Here is an 18,438-nt window from a genome sequence, read left to right on the forward strand (position 1 = left end):
TTAGGGCATTAAAATGACAAGAACTTACCGGCTATCACGGTGAAAATTGTTTTATTTTGTGTGGTATGTATTTGTCTTGCTCCCACTGGGGGACCGAAATTCTACACTGTATTTAGCAACAAAATTGTCAGAAGATAACTGTCACAATGGGATTTATGTTCTCGATGGTCATTTCGGAGGTTTAAAATGCCAACCTGTACGGGGAGACAGAAAAGGTGGCTAACTTCAAATTTTACTGTGAATTCTGAATGCAAGGGTGCTCCAAGCTGCATTAAAGCCCAAAATTTGGAGAGTTTTGCTCATTTCAATTTCAAGACTGATGTTGCATGCTCCTAGCTATCCAAAGCTCCAAACAAATCTTGAGGTGAAGCACTGATTTATTTGCATTCCTTTCAATCTACTCAATTGTACTCAATGCTCCAAATGTGGTCTCCTCTACACTGGCAAGATTAAACACAGACTGACTGATCACTTTACAGACCACTTCCCCTCTGTCCACAGAAATGACCCTGACCTTCCAGTTGCTTGCCATGTCAGTTCACCATCTTTCTCTCCAGGTAATACCTCTGTTCTTGGTCTGCTGTTGTATTCTAACAAAGTCGAAGATAAACTGGAGGAATTGCAACTCATTCCCCATTTAGGCACTTTAAAGCCTTCAGGACAACATTCAGTTCAATAACTTCAAACCATATACTTTGTCTTCCAATTTGATTGCATTCTCTCCCCAAACCCCCAATTTATCATTTAAATGGGTTTACTCTCAGAAAATCCGACCTATTTTCTGCTATTGATACTTATTCTTAATTGATTATACTTCTGCATTACCAACAACACTCCCGTTGCCTTTTGCTTAGAGCACACTCACCATTTGTACCACTTTTTTGTCTTTCACTCTTTATTGACGGCATAAAAACAATTCTTCTTGTCTTCGTCGGTATCAAAGAAAGTTCATGTTGGACATGAAATGTTGACTCTGTTTCAGCCTCCACAGATGCTTGCCATGATGTGGAGGTGTCAGAGTTGGACTGGGGTGGACAATGAAGAAAATCACATGACTGAGTTATAGTCCAACAGGTTTATTTGAAACTGCAAGCTTTCAGAGCCCACGCTCCTTCCTCAGGCAGCTGAATTCAAAATTCAGGAAGAATAGATTGCACTGAAGGGGGAGCAGAGAGGATTCACCAAGACGGTGCCTAGGTTGCAGTATTTTAGCATGAAGTGTGTCAATAGGCTCAGGTTGTTTTCTTTAGAGCAGAGCAGGCTGAGGGGACAACCTGACTGAAGTACATAAGATTATGAGTAGCATGGACAAGGTGGATAGGAAGTAGATGTTCCCCTTACTTTAATTGAAGATTAATAACAAGGGGACATAATATTAAGGTGAAGTCAGTTTGAGGAAAGTTGTTGTTCACTCAAAGGGAGGTAGGAATTGGGAATGCACTGCCTGGGAAGACGGTAGAGGTAGGAAATTTCAATCTTTAAAACATGTACTTAGATGAGCACTTGAAATGCTCAATCTATGGGCCAAGTACTGAAAAATGGGATTAGTGTAGATAAGGGAAAGTGAAGTCTGCAGATGCTGGAGATCAGAGTCGAGAATGTGTTGCTGGTAAAGCATAGGTCAGGCAGTATCTGAGGAGCAGGATAATCAATGTTTCGGGCCGGAGCTCTTCCTGATGAAGGGCTCCAGCCTGAAACGTCGATTCTCCATTAGCGTAGATAGGTCAGTATCAATCAGCCTCTTCTGTGCCCTAGGCCAACGACCTCACACCCACTCCATCTCTGCTACTGCTCTATCTCCAACAATGCTCATGCTCTACCATCCTGACAACTCTTGAAAAAGCACAGCAGGTCAGGCAGCATCTGCAGGAGTAGGAGAATCGACATTTCAGGCTAAGCCCTTCATCAGTGGCATTCTTACCACTGCCTATGATATCTTCTCCACACACCTTCAGTTATCCCAATCCTCGTCAGTAATTATCTGCATGCATTCTGAGCTGCTGACTCACTTCCTTGGGAGACTTGCCCATCTGCACCAACAGTCATAGCTGTGCCACCCACTTCCATCTCCCATGATGCATGCCACTCCCTCATTCCACAAGAAAACACCACAATAGGGCAGAAAATGTCAAGACAGATGTTAGACACTGGAGCCCAGTTTCCAACATGGAGGTTGTTCACAGCACAAAGTGAGTTGAATCTGTCAGGTAGCCACTCTAGTTTCCTTGTCACGTTTCCCGATATCAAACTTATCTGGCAAGTTTGGCCAAATGGGAGGCTTAATAATTATGAGCTGAGTTGGGATTTTAATACGATGTTTAACAGACAATAATCCCTGTGTATTAGCAACTCATCGCTGCCTAACAAGAATCTTGTGAAAAGCATGGAAGATGAAGTGAGCTGATTTCAACATTGACAGACCTTGCCACACTCATTGCCCAATCCTTCCACAGCCCACGTTGCTCAAATCAAACAAAGATTCTGCCCATTGTCTCACCAACACTTTGGGTAACAAAAGCATAATAGCCTGATTGTATTGTTGAATCCTATTGGCCCTCCTGATTATGTACTGGACATCAATATTTTGAGTGTTATTTTTTAAAACACTTAACTACCTTTGCACTTCACATTTCCTGTCAGTTTCCCATTAGGCAATGTTCTACTTTCTCATTAGAGACTTAATAAAAAGAATCAGGGTCAGAAAGTGTGACTGGAAGTCTGATTTAAAACTATCAGCATCAGCTAAGTTTGAGGATTTGGTCTTCAGCAAGTAAGTACTTTTTAAGAACACTCCATGCAAACAGAGAGAAACATGGCCCTTTCAAGCAAACCATTGGTGGTCCTTCTGAATGGCAGCTCTCCATAGTGTAATAATTAACCCAACATGTCCTCCTGTACCACCCTTGCAAATAATATTGGTCAAACCTACCATCAAATTAACTATGATTTACATGATCAAGTTCAAAAACAGTAAATAAATTTGTTAAAATAGGAAATAATATCAAAAATACGTGCTGTAAAAAAAATGCTGCCAGTTTAATAAATATATTCCAATAATGGTTTGATAGACCAATGAATTTCTATTAACTTCTGCCTTCTACATCAAATATGCATATTTCTTGACCTTGTAGCTCTGAATTTGCATTTTAAAATGATAATTTAATAACCTTTCAATGACATTCAAATGGAATGTGTGGTCCATCTTGAATGCAACCATTTTTGAAAAGAAAATTATGCATTTCCACAAGGCGAGAACACTTTGTGGAAATTTGATGAGAATGAGTACTTGCTTCAAATTCAAATTGCTGAGATCATTTGCATTTTAACAGGTCTACAGACTTCAAATCCCTCAAATGAACAACAGCAGTTTACCCATCTCCACAAGATGCAGTCATACCAGTGCACATGCACTCACATGAAAGTATCACACACACCAAGCTGCACTGAGGCTCTCACAACATGCAACTTGGTAGTGTGCAATGCCTCCACCAGAGCAAGCAGAATGGGAAGTGAAGAATGGTAAGTATGATCTACTCAGTGACTCTGATACAAAACTGCATGCTACTTAAGGAAGAAGGATGGTCAAATGGAACTTCATGCTCATGCAGTGTTTCTAAGTCTAGATGTTAGTTCTATTACTAGGAACATTTCAGCACAGTACACATGCACAAAAGCATATCTAACATAATGTAACCAAATGCCATTTTGCAGTTTTGCGAACGGTTTGAAAATAAAGAAGCCTTAATTGATATTTAATTCAAAGTCAGAAAAAAACATATAGAGCGTAGAAAAGTACAGCACAGAACAGACCCCTAGGATTAAACCTCGGCACAACATTGTGAGCCTAAGGTAAAATATAATAACTTACCTTACACATTCCTCAACTCACTGCTATCCATGTTCATGTCCAACAGTCGCTTAAATGTCCCTAATGACTATGCTTCCACCACTGGCAATGCATTCCATGCATTCACAACTCTCTACGTAAAGAACCTACCTCTGATGTCTCCTCTATACCTTTCTCCTAATATCTTAAAACTATGACCTCTTGTACCAGTCAATCCTGCACTGGGGAAATGTCTCTGGCTATTGACTCTATCAATTCCACTCATCATCTTGTATACCTCCTCTCTTCCTCTTCCTCTCCAGAGAGGAAAGTCCGAGCTTATTCAACCTTTCTTCATAAAGCAAGCCCTCCTCGTAAACTTTCTCTGCACCCTCTCCAAAGCCTTTGTATCTTTCCTATGGTAGGGCGACCAGAACCGGACACAATATTCCAAGTGTGGTCTCACCAGGGACTTGTAGAGCTGTAGAAAAACCTCACGGCTCTAAAACTTGATCCCCCTGTTATTGAAAGCCATAACACCATATACTTTCTTAACAACCCTATCCATTTGGGTGACAACTTTGAGGGATCTATGCACTTGCACACCCAGATCCCTCTGTTCCTTCACACTGCCAAGAATCCTGTCTTTAATCTTATATTCAGCATTCGAGTTCGACCTTCCAAAATGAATCACTTCGCATTTATCCAGGTTGAACTCCATCTGCCATTTCTCAGCCCAGCTCTGCATCCTGCCTATGTTGTGCTGCAGTCTGCGATTAGCCCTCGATACAATCAATGGCAGCTCTAACCTTTGTGTCATCTAAGTAATGACTGCTGATGAACCAAGTAGTTAGAGTTTTTTTTGAGCGAATAGACAAATTTAAGTCTGTCTAATCCAAGTTTAATAACATAAAATTGCTGATTGGTGTGAGCCTACCGTATCGCTTCTTCGACAGACTGACCCACAATATTGGAGGAAGGTCCTGGCTGGGAAAGGGGTGTCAGACTGATTACCCATTTCACAGGTTTGTAATATTCATCATTGGAACTTAGGAGATAGAAGAGTGTAGTTAAGAAAATGACCTACAGGAAATAAAAAACAGAATTAAGCCACATCAGAGCATTAGATAAAACAATTCTTGAACTAGCTCAGTATTAAAGTTGTAGTTTGTATTGAACAATTAAAACAATGTAAGAAGAGGAGAAATTACTACAAATCATTCCTCATGTATTTTTGGATCATTAGCTCAATTAGTGTTTAAGAAATGAGGAATTATTTTGAGATTCAACTATAATAGATTTCTCCTATTGCTACTTTCAACGAAGTATAAATTAAAAAAAGAACAGTTTTGTGGTTCCTTATATTTGTGATTTCCTTTTTAAGGCAGTAAAAATATGGACAAATTACCCAAATCATACTTGCATCCAAAAAAATTAAATTATTCCCAAACCTCCTGAAAACTTGCATTTCCCTGGATTTGGGAGTTTCTCTAGATCCTTTACATTGAAAGTACTGATGCAGACATGGCAAACTGCAAAGAATAGAGGGACTAGAAAAAAAAAGTACAAGAATGAAGGATTTGATGGCATTTGTGGCTGTAACAATGTGGCAGAGTTGAAGTTAAATTTAAAATCTGAAAGCATTGCAATGCATCAGGTTGGGCAAGTCACAGCTCAATCTACACAAAAAATGGTCAGAATTGCCTATTACATAAGCCGTCTGCTAGTTTATTGAATTCTACAATCTATTCAAAACATTAGTGGATAGATATCCTAAGTTAGAGGTTTGCATCTCCTGAGCAATAAAAGGGGTAAAATCTGAGTTCAAGGCATTGAACATCCACCTCTAGAATATTCCATACTGTCATTCTTCTCTATCATTTATTCCTTAATGGGCATAATCAGCAAGGCCAGCATTTGCGGCCATCCCTAACTGCTCGAGAACAGTTAAGAGTCAACCACATTGCTGAGAGCATGATGTCTTTCTGATACTGAAATCCTCATATGTGCCCGAGTAACCTTCAGACTGGATTATTTTAATGCCCTCTGATTGAGTTGCTCATTCTCCATTTGCAATGGTAAAAGCAGCTCAGGAGCTACATTACTTATTTTAAGTTGAGTTCCTTAGATTCCTTTCTCTGCGATACACTAAATCCTCATTAAAGCAGGGGACAGGGGTACAGACCTGCTGCAAATAACAAAAAACATGTGATACCACTATAACTAACTATAACAAAGGCCTGTACAATCTGTCAGGACTGGGCAGTTGGGAAATTCAGGTCTGGGGCTGATCTTGCAAGTAGGCAGATCCATGGATAGCAAATCTGCGTATAAACAGGAAGTATTTAGGATATAATTACCACTGGAATTTTTATATTAATACTGAAATTATCCTACAACATTGAATAAAGTACATCTTATAATGTAGTTCAACATTAAACTCCTTACCAATGAAAGAGCAAAGTTGAGAAGTGCTGTACCACTATGGAACAGAACTGTCAATAAGGTGGTTGCAGTGGTGAACAGCAAACTCACATTTCGGCTCATCACAATCCACAGAGACTCCAATATCTAAGAAAATATGCATACAAAAGATCAGAAGTATTCTGCAGTCATGCCTTTGCCAAAGGGGTAGTTACCAAGGACCCAACCACTGAGGACAATAAAATCAGACATGTACGGCAGTCAGAGGATATTACTCTCAATATATGGAGAATGGATTAAAACAAATTTTGCTCAGCATAATCAATAGGCATTGGAAAATCTCAAACATCAGCAAATATTTCGGACAATATTCAAATCAGCAGTCCTATCAATCACATAAAGTTTCTTCTTCCTTCTAGATAACCACCTTTATTCATGAAGAATTCAAGAAAGACAAAGGCTAAAACCTGTTAGAAGCAAAAATGTGGACCCAAAGCAGGAACTGAATTAATATCCAGGTCAAACATGCAAGTTTTTAGGTTTATGAAATTAGGGAACAAACTTACAGAATGGGAGGAGTGGTCCATTAAGCCTGTTCCACCATTCAATAAAATTATGGCTAAACCTTCCTGTCAGTTCTCCATACCTCTTAATTTCCTCATACACCAAACATCTGTTCATCCCAGCCTTAAACGTATTCAAAGTGGTCTCCACAAACCTCAGGGACAGACAATTCAGAAGTTTTACAACCCTTTTATATGAAGAAACTTCACTTTGGGCCATCATTCTGGGATTGCCGCCATATTTTAGATTCCATGACTAGTAGAAACATGTCTCAGCATCCAACATAAAAGCACCTTCAGAATCTTATTTCAAAGCGATCATCCTTCGTTCTATTAAACTCCAGCGCTCAATACCCTACGTACCCAACCTCTTACCGTATGACAACTCTCAGCCTTAGGACTAATTTAGGCAAGTTTTGTTGTACAACCTCCAAGGCAAAAATATATTTTCTTAAAACGTGGAGACCAAAACTGACCATACTACTTCAAGTCTCACCAAAACTCTTTACAATTGTAAGACTTCTTTATTCCCCTGTTCCAAGTCCCTTGCAAGGAGGGTAACAGGCTATTTGCTTTCCTGATTGCTTGTTACTTGGCATGTTAATTTACTGCATACCTTGCACAAGCACACAAGTAATTTTGAACATAATACTTGCAAGTTTTACATCTTTTCCATTAAATGTTTTTATATCCTTAGAACCAAAGTGAGCAATTCTACACTTACCCATCTGCGTCTTTTTGCCCATTCACTTAAACCATTGAGATTATTGTCCTCCCCACAGTTTACCATGCCACCGAAGTTTGTAGCATCAACAAACATGGATACATGACCGGTTCTTCATTTCAATCATTCATTTAGTCTCTGGAGTTTATTAGAACGAAAGACAATCACTTTGAAATAAGATCCTGGAAGTGCTTTTATGTTGGATGCTGAGACATGTTTCTACTAGTCATGGAATCTAAAATATGGGGGCAATCCCAGGATGATGGGCCGATCATTTAAGACTCAAACAAAGTGAAATTTCTTCACACAAAAGGGTTGTGAAACTTCTGAATTCTCTGTCCCTGAGGTTTGTGGAGACCACTTTGAATACATTTAAGACTGGGATGAACAGATGTTTGGTGTAAGTCTCCCAAGGATCCATCCTAGGTCCACAAGTGCCTCAGGGCCAGTAAAACTCTCAGCATGGCTTTGTCACCTCCAGATTTGACTAGGTCAATATTCTGCTGGCTGGCTGTCTATTGTCCATGTGCTATAAAACTTTGGGAGTTTATTTCAACTAGCTGCTAGAATCTAGCTAGCACCAATATCTTGGCTTCAGTCTTCACAATGCCAAGCTGATAAAAAGTTCATACTCAACCAGGGCTATTTGTCGTACAAGCAGCATACCAACAGGAAAGAATTCAAAGGTGATGTATTGCAAGGTACCACGTCAATCACGTAGAAGCTGATCTTATGCTTGAAGGTAACCTTATTGAGATAATCTCTCTTCCAGCAAGGATGTGAACAATAGACAGAAGCTTTTGCAGCTATGACTATTAAATCCACCTAAAGACACTTTTCATTCAAAGTATATAATGATCAAGGGGAATATTGTATGTCTACCTCAGCTTGCTGTTTTAATCTACAATATGCACCTTATCGCACAATCAACAGAATTATCTGGAAGTCCCATGTTCTGAGGAAGTGTCACCGGACACAAAACATTAACTCTTTCTCATCACAGCTGCTGCCAGACCTGCTGAGCTTTTCCAGCAACTTCTGTTTTTGTTTCAGTACGAGGAGTTATGAATAGTGCTGAACATTGTGCAGTCATTGGCGAATATCCCCATTTCCGACCTTATGATGGAGGGAAGGTCAGTGATGACGCACCTGATGTTTGGACCATGGACACTTCCTGGAAGAACTGTTGCAGAAATGTCTTGCAGCCGAGATGATTGACTACTATTCACTAAAACTATCCCACCTAGCTTACCATTGACTCCAGTTTTGCTGGAGTCCCCTGATGCCACACAGTCACATGTGGCCTTGATGTCAACAGTAATCACTCTCACCTCACCTCGAATTCAACTCTCCAAGCCTGTTATGAGGTTAGGAGCTGAGTAGCCTAATGGACCCAAACTGAGCAATGTGCAGGTTATTGTTAAGCAAGTACTGATTGATAGCATTGTTGATGACACCTTCCATGAATATGCAATTCCTTCATTTTGCACAGTCACTGTCTCTGTTCAGCACAGCATTAACAACTATTTCATTGTATTTCTGGCTTTCCACCACAGCTTGTTCAGAGTGCAACTAATCAAGTATAAATATTACAGAGGTAATAACGCAGGAAGTCAGCATAACTTTGAGCACTTTGGCTAGAAGAAAAGTCAGGTAGAGGGGAAATTCCTTCTATTTTAAAATTATCCCACAATCCAACTTCGGGGTACTTCTACAGCAGTATTCTTTTCATACTACAAACATATAATTGAACAAAAACTCAACCATAAGCAAAAATGATTTCATTTCAGCAGTTAGGCTAGAGAGAAAACTAAGTCACAGAAGTGAAACTACAAAGTGCAGATGACTTAAAGAGTCATAGAGACGTACAGCATGGAAACAGACCCTTCAGTCCAACCTGTCCATGCCAACCAGATATCCCAACCCAATCTAGTCCCAGCATACGGCCCAAATCCCTCCAAACCCTTCCTATTCATTTATTGATCCTGGTGCCTTTTAAATGTTGCAGTTGTACCAGCCTCCCCCACTTCCTCTGGCAGCTCATTCCATACACATACCACCCTCTGCATGAAAAAGCTGCCCCTTAGCTCTCTTTTAGATCTTTCCCCTCTCATCCTAAACCTATGCCCTCTAGTTCCCGATAGGAAGGAGACCAGAACTGCACGCAATATTCCAACAGTGGCTTAACTAATATCCTGGACAGCCGCAACATGACCTCCCAACTCCTGCACTCAATACTCGAATCAATAAAGGAAAGCATACCAAACGCCTTCTTCACTATCCTATCTACCTGGGACTCTACTTTCAAGGAGCTATGAACCTGCACTCCAAGGTCTCTTTGTTCAGCAACACTCCCAAGGACCTTACCATTAAGTGCTAAGATTTGCTTTCGCAAAATGCAGTACACCTCACATTTATCTGAATTAAACTCCATCTGCCACTTCTCAGCCCATTGGCCCATCTGGTCAAGATCCTATTGTAATCTGAGGTAACCTTCTTTGCTGTTCACTACGCCTCCAATTTTGGTGCCATCTGCAAACTTACTAATTGCACCTCTTATGCTCACATCCAAATCATTTATGTAAATAACAAAAATATTTTCCTGTGCCTACAGCGCTAGAGTTGATCGGAGGGCTGATAGACTCCTGATGGGTTGTTAATCTGATTAAGTTTACTACGTAGTTCATTCTGCTCAACATGACGCAAACTCATCTTTCCTTTCAGGATTAATTTCAATTATCAGATTTTTCACTGCAAGTCTGATTCTAATTGTGGCTTGTGGCCAGAAATAAGTGAAGATATGAAAAACAAACTGCTGACTCAGGACTGTGATGTGTGATAATGCAAGTCAATTACAGCCAGAAATTTTCCAGTGCTGGACATTCACCTTTAACTCCAAAAAGTTGCCTTGTTGAGGAATATATGCCTTGGCTGTCTGCTTCAGACTCCTAATCTCAGTTTAGCTAGGTGTAAGCCCTAATGCTCAGTAATTATGGGCACTCCTCAGGATGATTACTCTGTCAGTTGATAGAGAAGGAAATGAGGTAAGCAGTGCTTTGACATCAGTCCCATCTCACTTGCATCAGTTTTGCACTTTGAGATTGCTCATAAGAATATCCTTCTGCATTATCTTTCTGCTTTAGTCCTTCCCTCACTCAGCAACACCAAGAAATCCTTGTGCAAGACGTGGGGACAGAGGCTTCACATTGCTTTTCCCTCGCTTTGCAGTGAAACTTCCCTTCTCAAATAGAAGTGAGGGGGTGGCATTGAAAACAAATATGTTGTTGGTTCAACAAAGTTATTTTTTGTATGTATAATTTTCTATTCACATTTCACAAAACCGTACTGCACTCTGTGCCTGGATTGCACTTTTGATCAGAAAGTACAAATGAAGCTGGTCAGGTTAAATCATGTCTAGTTTTTTTTCTCCTAGACAGAACACACTTGAATGCAGTCTGATTGTTTTATAAACTGCCAAAAACAGAAAAGCTATTTAGCCACAGCTAGTACATTTTGAAAAAAAGAAAACCTACCAAAGGATTCAAACTCAAGTTTAGAGTCAAATACATTAATATGAAGCTAAATAAAGTCAATTTATTAAATATTTAGCCAGAAATGTAACAAAAATGTTTCATCACAGGAAAACTTCACACAACTACTTCGAATTCCAACAAACATCAATAGCAACTTTAAAATATTCAGAGGATCACAAATAGATTCAACTCAAGTTGGCACTACGCAACTGCAAAGAATTGTATATCACCCTTCAGGGGAGGAGATGTAACATATTCCAGGCTAATAATATTCACTGCTCCTAGGAAAATGGCTCACAGAAAAGTTTGGTTCTCAGTTTGAGGCGCCAAAGCTTTTACTAATAAAATGTGGTTGTTAAATGCAAATTAGTTACTTCATCTGCATGCTTTACTAGAATGTTAAGGCATTTTAGACCCTTAATTCACAGTCCAGGTAATGGGCAATCTGATCTGTGCTTTATAGGAACCTGTTGCTTTGCCATTTAAGCATATTATTACAATATATTTTATAAATTGAAAGGCATGTTATTCTTATGTAGCGCTCATGGATAGATAGAATGTTCAGAAATAAAACTAGACAAGACTTTGATTGTCCAGAGTATTGTAAATAATTGTGGCCCCAGCACTGAACTCTGACATTCCACTAGTTATATGTCCCCATCTTTTATTAGCTAGTCAATTCTCTATACATGGTAACTACTATCTCCAATATTATGGGGTCTTTGAACTACGTAGCCTTACAAATGGCACCTTAGTGAACTAATCTCTTCCTCAAAGTTACTTACTCTCTTAGAAAGTAACTTCTCCACTTAATTTTTAATCTTCTGTATTTTATGAAGAGGAACTAGGTGGATCTAATTTATTATGAGATCCTTGATTGGGGTTAACCTGGGTCAATTAGGGAGCCCTGGCTGATCAATATAAACAAGATATTCAGAATCTCTTCACTTCAGGGATTGGCTCTGAGCTGTAGATAAAGGGTGAAAGTGATGGGATAAAGGGTGACAGTGATGGGATACCAGCCTCTGTGCAGCTATTCATGTATTTATATTTTTTACTTGCTCAGATATAATAATTCACTTGTAGAGTAACATTATTACTAACCAAACATAATAAAGCATTAGAATAAATGTTTTAATTCCAAAGTGAAATTGGAGATCAACAAGAAGCAGTTCCTTAAGAGTTGATGCTAATCACAACAAGAAAACATTACCGTCCATCTCCGTTATGTGCTGCACCCTACTGGTGTGAGTGAAACCAAATGTGGTACAAGGCAATTTTTAAGAGCTACACAAGCAGGGACCAAAGGTTTCCAAGGACCGTGAAAAATCATGCTTTGTTGAAAATTTTAGAGTTTTAAGTCTGGACTTTTAGTCTCTTAGACTGGGGATAAAAGGGAGGGAAAAATTAAACATAAAAGAAGATAGTTAATCTTATTGACAATCCAAAATTGCAACTTGCATGAAAACATACTTTTATAACATACTTTCTCCCACCTCGAGTATGAAACTAACTGCAATAACCCAGATCAATAACAGTAACAGCAGTGAATGCTCAAATGTTCACTGCTATTACATAATGGAATCCGGAGAAGGTCCCAACCTCCCTAAATGTGGTATTTACCTAGAAGAATTGAACTCTTGAATGAGCAGAATTAAGCTTACAGGCCTCTAGGGGAAAAAAACCTCCCCAAAACTGACGCTGATTGTGGTTATTTACGACTCGATGCTCTACACTTGCAAAGATTTTTACTGAATCTTCCAGCTGCCATTAAACACAGATGTAGGACCTTGATTAGCAGTCGTAGCTGGATTGGGAAGTACTTAAAAACCCTGCCACCCAGGTTAAAAGATTTAAAAAACGTAACCCTAGTCCCTTCAGCCCTGATACTGTTCCATCCTTCTTAATCTAATTATATCTTTCTTGCTCATGTTTATGTAATTTCATCTTAAATACTACAATATTGATTACTTCATTTAGAGTCCTGCATTTTAAGCACTCTTTGAATACAGACATTTTTCTTAAACTCCCTACTGGGTATATTAATGATTTGATTTGACTTATTACTGTCACGTGTACTGAGGTACTGTTAACAAGTTGTCTTAGGTACTTTGCAGCTAAAATATGTTGCTGGAAAAGCACAGCAGGTCAGGCAGTATCCAAGGAGCAGGAGAATTGACGTTTCAGGCATGAGCCCTTCTTCAGGAGGCAGATTGCAGTATTCAAATGCATCAGGGTAACAGAACACAGCGCAGGATACAAATGTTACAACTACAAAGGTACAGAGAGACAGAGAGAGAGACAGAGAGAGAGAGACAGACAGAGAGAGAGACAGAGAGAGAGAGAAACATTAACGTTTAAGAGGTCCATTCAAAAGTCTAGTAACAGCGAGGCAGAAGCTGTTCTTCAACCCGTGTTCATATATATACACAAACGTATATATCTTGTGCCCAACAAGAGAGGGATGAAGACAGTATAACTGGGGGAGGAATAGAAATTGATACGAGAATACATTGAGTTCTGCTATAACACGTTAGTTCAATTCTCATGCAGTCGTGTTTTATATATAAAAAAATCACAGATTTCACATAATCACATAAATAGAAGCACCATTTAAACTAATGGGACCAGAATTGCATTATAACCAATACAAGCATTAAATGTACGTGCTTTAGAAACAGTATACCCCACTCATCAATCTCGTTATAATGAATTCACATTAACAAAACGTGCATTATAGCAGAATGACCTGTAAAAGCAGATCATGCAAAGGCAGGAGAAATGTGGAAACTGGAACCAAAGTCAGTTAATTTTTCTAGTTCAGGGCAAAAACAAGAAGTGGCATTAACACAGCCTTCAATATACAGTACATGAAAAAGAAAGGAACAATAGGGCCCCAAGAGCACTTTAATTGGTGTTATATAATTAAAGCTAAGGAGAATACCATGAATTTTGTGCAAACTCACGTTATAGAAAAATCACACTTTAGAAAAGCACTTGACGTGAAGGCAAGGTTAACTGCATTACAGCCAACACATTTTAAAAGTATGAGCTTTAGAAACCGTGTCCTCAATTCTGCCATAATTCGTCATTATAGCAGAAACACCTGTATTTGGAAACTTTGTGCAGAGGGAAAAAGAGATGTTTCAATTGAAGTTTGCTACGAGTTATAAAGACTCCACAGCAAGATATAAATGGGAGAGGATAAAAGGTGCAGGTGCCGAGATCTACCTGCAGCGAGACCAGCAGCTGACGTCACTAACTACAACATGATGAAAGTGCATGGAAATCAGCTGATAAGTGAATATCTCTGGTTTTTAAAGTAATAGTAAGGTCTCCAGTTAGTGTTTAGGTCTCCAATTGTTTTCTTGTCCCTTTTTTTAAAAAAGGATAGTTTACATATAAGATGGATATTAGTGTAAAAACAATCAACTGCCAGGGTACCATAATTGCATAACCTACAGAAATACAGGGACTAGAATTTCTCCTGCTTTAAGTGGTTTTAGAACTGTAGACCTAGCAGTGGGTTTAGAACAAAAACAGTCAAAAAATAATCTTCTCCCAACTTTAAACTTCACTCCCTTGACACTCATTTACTTCATGGGTAATATTGTTAGTGAAAAGGACGTGCAGTCTACAACCCAATGCATTTGTCATGGCATTGATACTTCCAAAAATCTAACAAGAGGGAAGCAGTAATGTCACCTGACTAGTAATCCAAAAACCCAGTCTAATGGTCTGGGGACGTGGGTTCAAATAACACCATGGCAGAAATTCAAAAGCTTGTCTTCACCCAAAAAACAAATTTGCGATCCTTACATGATCTGCAACCCTAGACCTACAGCATTCTGGTTGATTCTTAACCACGCTCTGAGAGGTCCTATCTAGCAATTCAGTTCAAAGTCCCCAGCCAGCAGGCCCATATCCCATGAAAAAAAACGATAATAAAAATCAGTAAATATCAATCTGGGAAAACTAAATAAATCAACAGTAACATTCACAGGAGACCATCTTTAATTGCATATCTGTAGTCTTATTGTTATTTTATAACTATAACTCTACTACAACAAAAATGTATCTATACATATCTATAACAGTGATGAAATGTCCCAAAGCATTGCACAGTAATATTATTAAACTAAGCTTGACACTAAGCCACTTCGGGAGGTAAAATTGAAATACCAAAAGCTTACCTCTTCTATCAAGCTTTAAGAAATGCCTCTGTGTGGAAAGAAAGGTAGAGCGCTGAAAAGGTTCAGGGAGGGAATTCCACAGCTTAAAGCTTAGGCAACTGGAGGCACAGGTACTAATGGCACAGAAATTATAATTGGCAATACACAAGAGGCTAGAATTCAAGGAACACAGCTATCTTGGAGGGCTGTGGATTTAGGGAATATTACAGAGATGGAGAGAAGCAAACCTATGGAAAGATTTGAAAATAAGGATGGGGATTTAACTTGCCTAAGATCCAACGTAGGATAACAAACACAAGAGGTGATCAGGTTTTGGAACTTGCTGCAAGTCAAGGCATTAAACTTTGCATGTCCTCAAGTATGGAGAGAGCAGTGTGTGGGGAGCCAGCTAGGAGCGCACTGGCATACTTGAATCTAGAGGAAACTATGATACAAATAAGGGTTTTAATAGTAGTTGAGTCGAACTTCCAAGGATGCAGAATTGTTTTTTTGCCAATCTGGGCAATAAATAACAAATTGCCACTCAGCATGACTATTTGTTGCCTAATAGGTTACATTTGTTGAACATTTCCCATATTTTTAAACCTTGGAAGAAAATATTCACTACAGATTTTTATTTGATAACCTAAAGTGGTTTATGGAATTCTGCCCTCCTTCCTCTGACAAATATGGTACATGATTTAAGATATGATGCTCTTCTAAGTAGCTCTTCATGGGATGGCTTAATTCTATTTCATACACTTAAGGTTACAATCATGGAGACCAAACGACAAATGTACTTGTTGAAACAGTGGCAAAAATAAATTTTATAGGGATATAATTTTTTGAAAGCCTTCTCTAGAATGTGGTCTATCTTAGCAATGCAAAACTGAAGCAGCTTAGATTAGTTACTCATCTCATATTAGAGAACTGCAATATTGTCTAAATTTTTTAAAACATTTGTTGGCTCAAAATCCAGGCAGTACCAAACAGCACTGTGGGAGACTTTCACTGCAATGACTCCAGTGGTTCAAGAAGTGGTCTACTTTCTTAATACACTTCAGATGTGGATGCGAAAATAAAAATTGACATTTAGATACATTTTTATTTAAAAGCCAGAAATATTGTATTTTGAATTTCATTAAACAATTATCTTGAGAACTTATTGTTTTATGATACTGAGTTGTGAATCTACTCTCTGGTTTAAGCAATTTCCTTCCATAAACCCTGTTCTGTTCGGTCCTACCAATTTATTAACGGAACAATACATATATCATGAGGGGGACAAAGGAAGGAATAATCAGAAAAAGGACAGCATTCAAAACAAATGCATAAAGTAGCTTAAATAGAACAATAAAAAATTACTAAACATTCTAAATAAGTTACTTTCTACATATCTTAAAAGAACATATGGTAGATTTTGAACTATGCTGCTAAGGCTTTAGTCTCAGGACCTTATTACAAAAATAACATCTCTATTTTTCACTAATTTAAGATACTCACAGAAAGAAAAGTTTCAATGTTCTCATGAATAAAAGAGGCAACATCCTGCCAGTCCAAAATGTCTCCAAGCCAACTATTTTGGCGATGGATAGTGAATTTGTGACCTTTGTGTCTTCCAGAATGAGTTACATTCTAAGGAATGAAATAGAAATAAAATGTAAAAGCAAATAATCAAAATGTGCATTCTAGTGAACTGTTCACTATTTTCATTAACTTCAATTACAAAAGGTTAGTGGAAAAGATATGTGATATTGAGCTCTGAATGAAACCTTCAAAATAGATGAGAGGTTGGTCAAAGGATAATTTGTTATGGTAAAGATGTCCTGTTTGGCTACTGCTTATTGGAGAATCTAGGAGGAGGAAGTGATCACATGAGGCTAAGAGGTACAGGAAGTAGGACAGAGTGGACATTAAGAGATAATGAGACAGAAAATGGGAGATAATGGTAGGGAAAATGAAAGAGAGCAGAAAAGGGAACATGTTGGATGGGGCACTACAGATAAAGTCCTGTGAAGTGTACTGCACTTTTATTTTGTGGCCCATCTACAGAAAAACAAATTCTGTTTTTCAGCTATTTTCAATGGTTTTACATGTTAAGAATAGTTATGATTCAATTTAGGAACATTTCTTTCTTTTCAACACTCACCTTCACAAACCAATTATGATACAACCTGTCCCATAACTCCAGAACTTGTTTCTCGATAACTGCTGTATTGTTCATCTTGTCTCCCAACATCTTATGAAGCTGAACATTCAAAAATAATAAACAATTGAATAAAAAGTTAAATATGAAGTAAAACTTAGTATCAAAGTACTTTTAAATACATTATCTTAGAAAACATTCCCAGGAACTTTGGTGGTGATCAGAGGGTGACGACATCACGAATAGGAAGCAATCAAAAATATATTCAAAGAGAACAGTTTCAGAAGGTTTGTTAAGAGGAGGAAGAATCTCTTTTGAATTACCTCCAATGCCAGGATATTGTTTCTGAAATGTGGGATCAAAACTGTATGCAATGTTTCAGGTGCAGCCTCACCAGGACTTCCTTATTTTTAAACTCAACTTGCAGCAACAACGGTCAAAATTCCATTTGTAACGTTAATTACTTACTGCACCCCCATGCAAATATTTTATATCTCTTGCATGAGAACATCCAGAGCCCTCTGTGTTCCATACTTTTTTTTGTTGTATGACTTTCTCCATTTAAATAATAGTCTGCCTTCTGATTCTTCCTGCCAAAGTTCATGATAACACTTTGCTACATTAAACTTCTTCAGCCAAGCTTCCACTCATTCATCCTAACTATGCTCCCTGTATAACCTCACCACAACATTCGCCACCTACTTCTGTACCATCAAACTTTGTCCCCTCCTAAGTCACTAATATAGTAAATAATGCAGGACCTAGGAGTGATCGTTGTGGCACTCCACCAGTTGAAAAAGATCCATTAATCTGACAATTGTCTTTTGTGTTAACCAATCCTCAAACCATTCTAGCATATTACCCTTATACTGTGAGCTCCTGTCTTGTGCAATAACCTTTTACATGACACTATACTGAATGCCTCCTGGAAATCCAAATGCTCAACGTCTACCAGATCCACTTTAACTCTTTAGTATCCTCAAAAAAACCTCTAGAAAAGTTGGTAAAAATGATTTGCTCTTTCATAAAATCATGTCGACACTGTCTGAT

The 18,438-nt window shown here is 38.5% G+C and overlaps 1 protein-coding gene across 3 annotated transcripts in view; it reads right to left on the bottom strand.

Moving 5' to 3' along the window:
• The window catches only part of tmem245 (transmembrane protein 245), a 119,132-nt gene that overhangs the window by 41,571 nt on the left and 59,123 nt on the right, over positions 1-18,438 (bottom strand). For all 3 annotated transcript variants that reach the window (XM_060824824.1, XM_060824822.1, XM_060824823.1), the window contains 4 exons: positions 17,392-17,490; positions 16,746-16,877; positions 6,275-6,397; positions 4,764-4,909 (listed from right to left, as the gene is read on the bottom strand). In XM_060824824.1, coding sequence (XP_060680807.1) covers positions 4,764-4,909; positions 6,275-6,397; positions 16,746-16,877; positions 17,392-17,490 — 500 coding nt within the window. The remainder of the gene's footprint in view (positions 1-4,763; positions 4,910-6,274; positions 6,398-16,745; positions 16,878-17,391; positions 17,491-18,438) is intronic.

The sequence above is a fragment of the Hemiscyllium ocellatum genome, chromosome 5, assembly GCF_020745735.1.
Source record: "Hemiscyllium ocellatum isolate sHemOce1 chromosome 5, sHemOce1.pat.X.cur, whole genome shotgun sequence".
NCBI classification, from domain to species: domain Eukaryota; kingdom Metazoa; phylum Chordata; class Chondrichthyes; order Orectolobiformes; family Hemiscylliidae; genus Hemiscyllium; species Hemiscyllium ocellatum.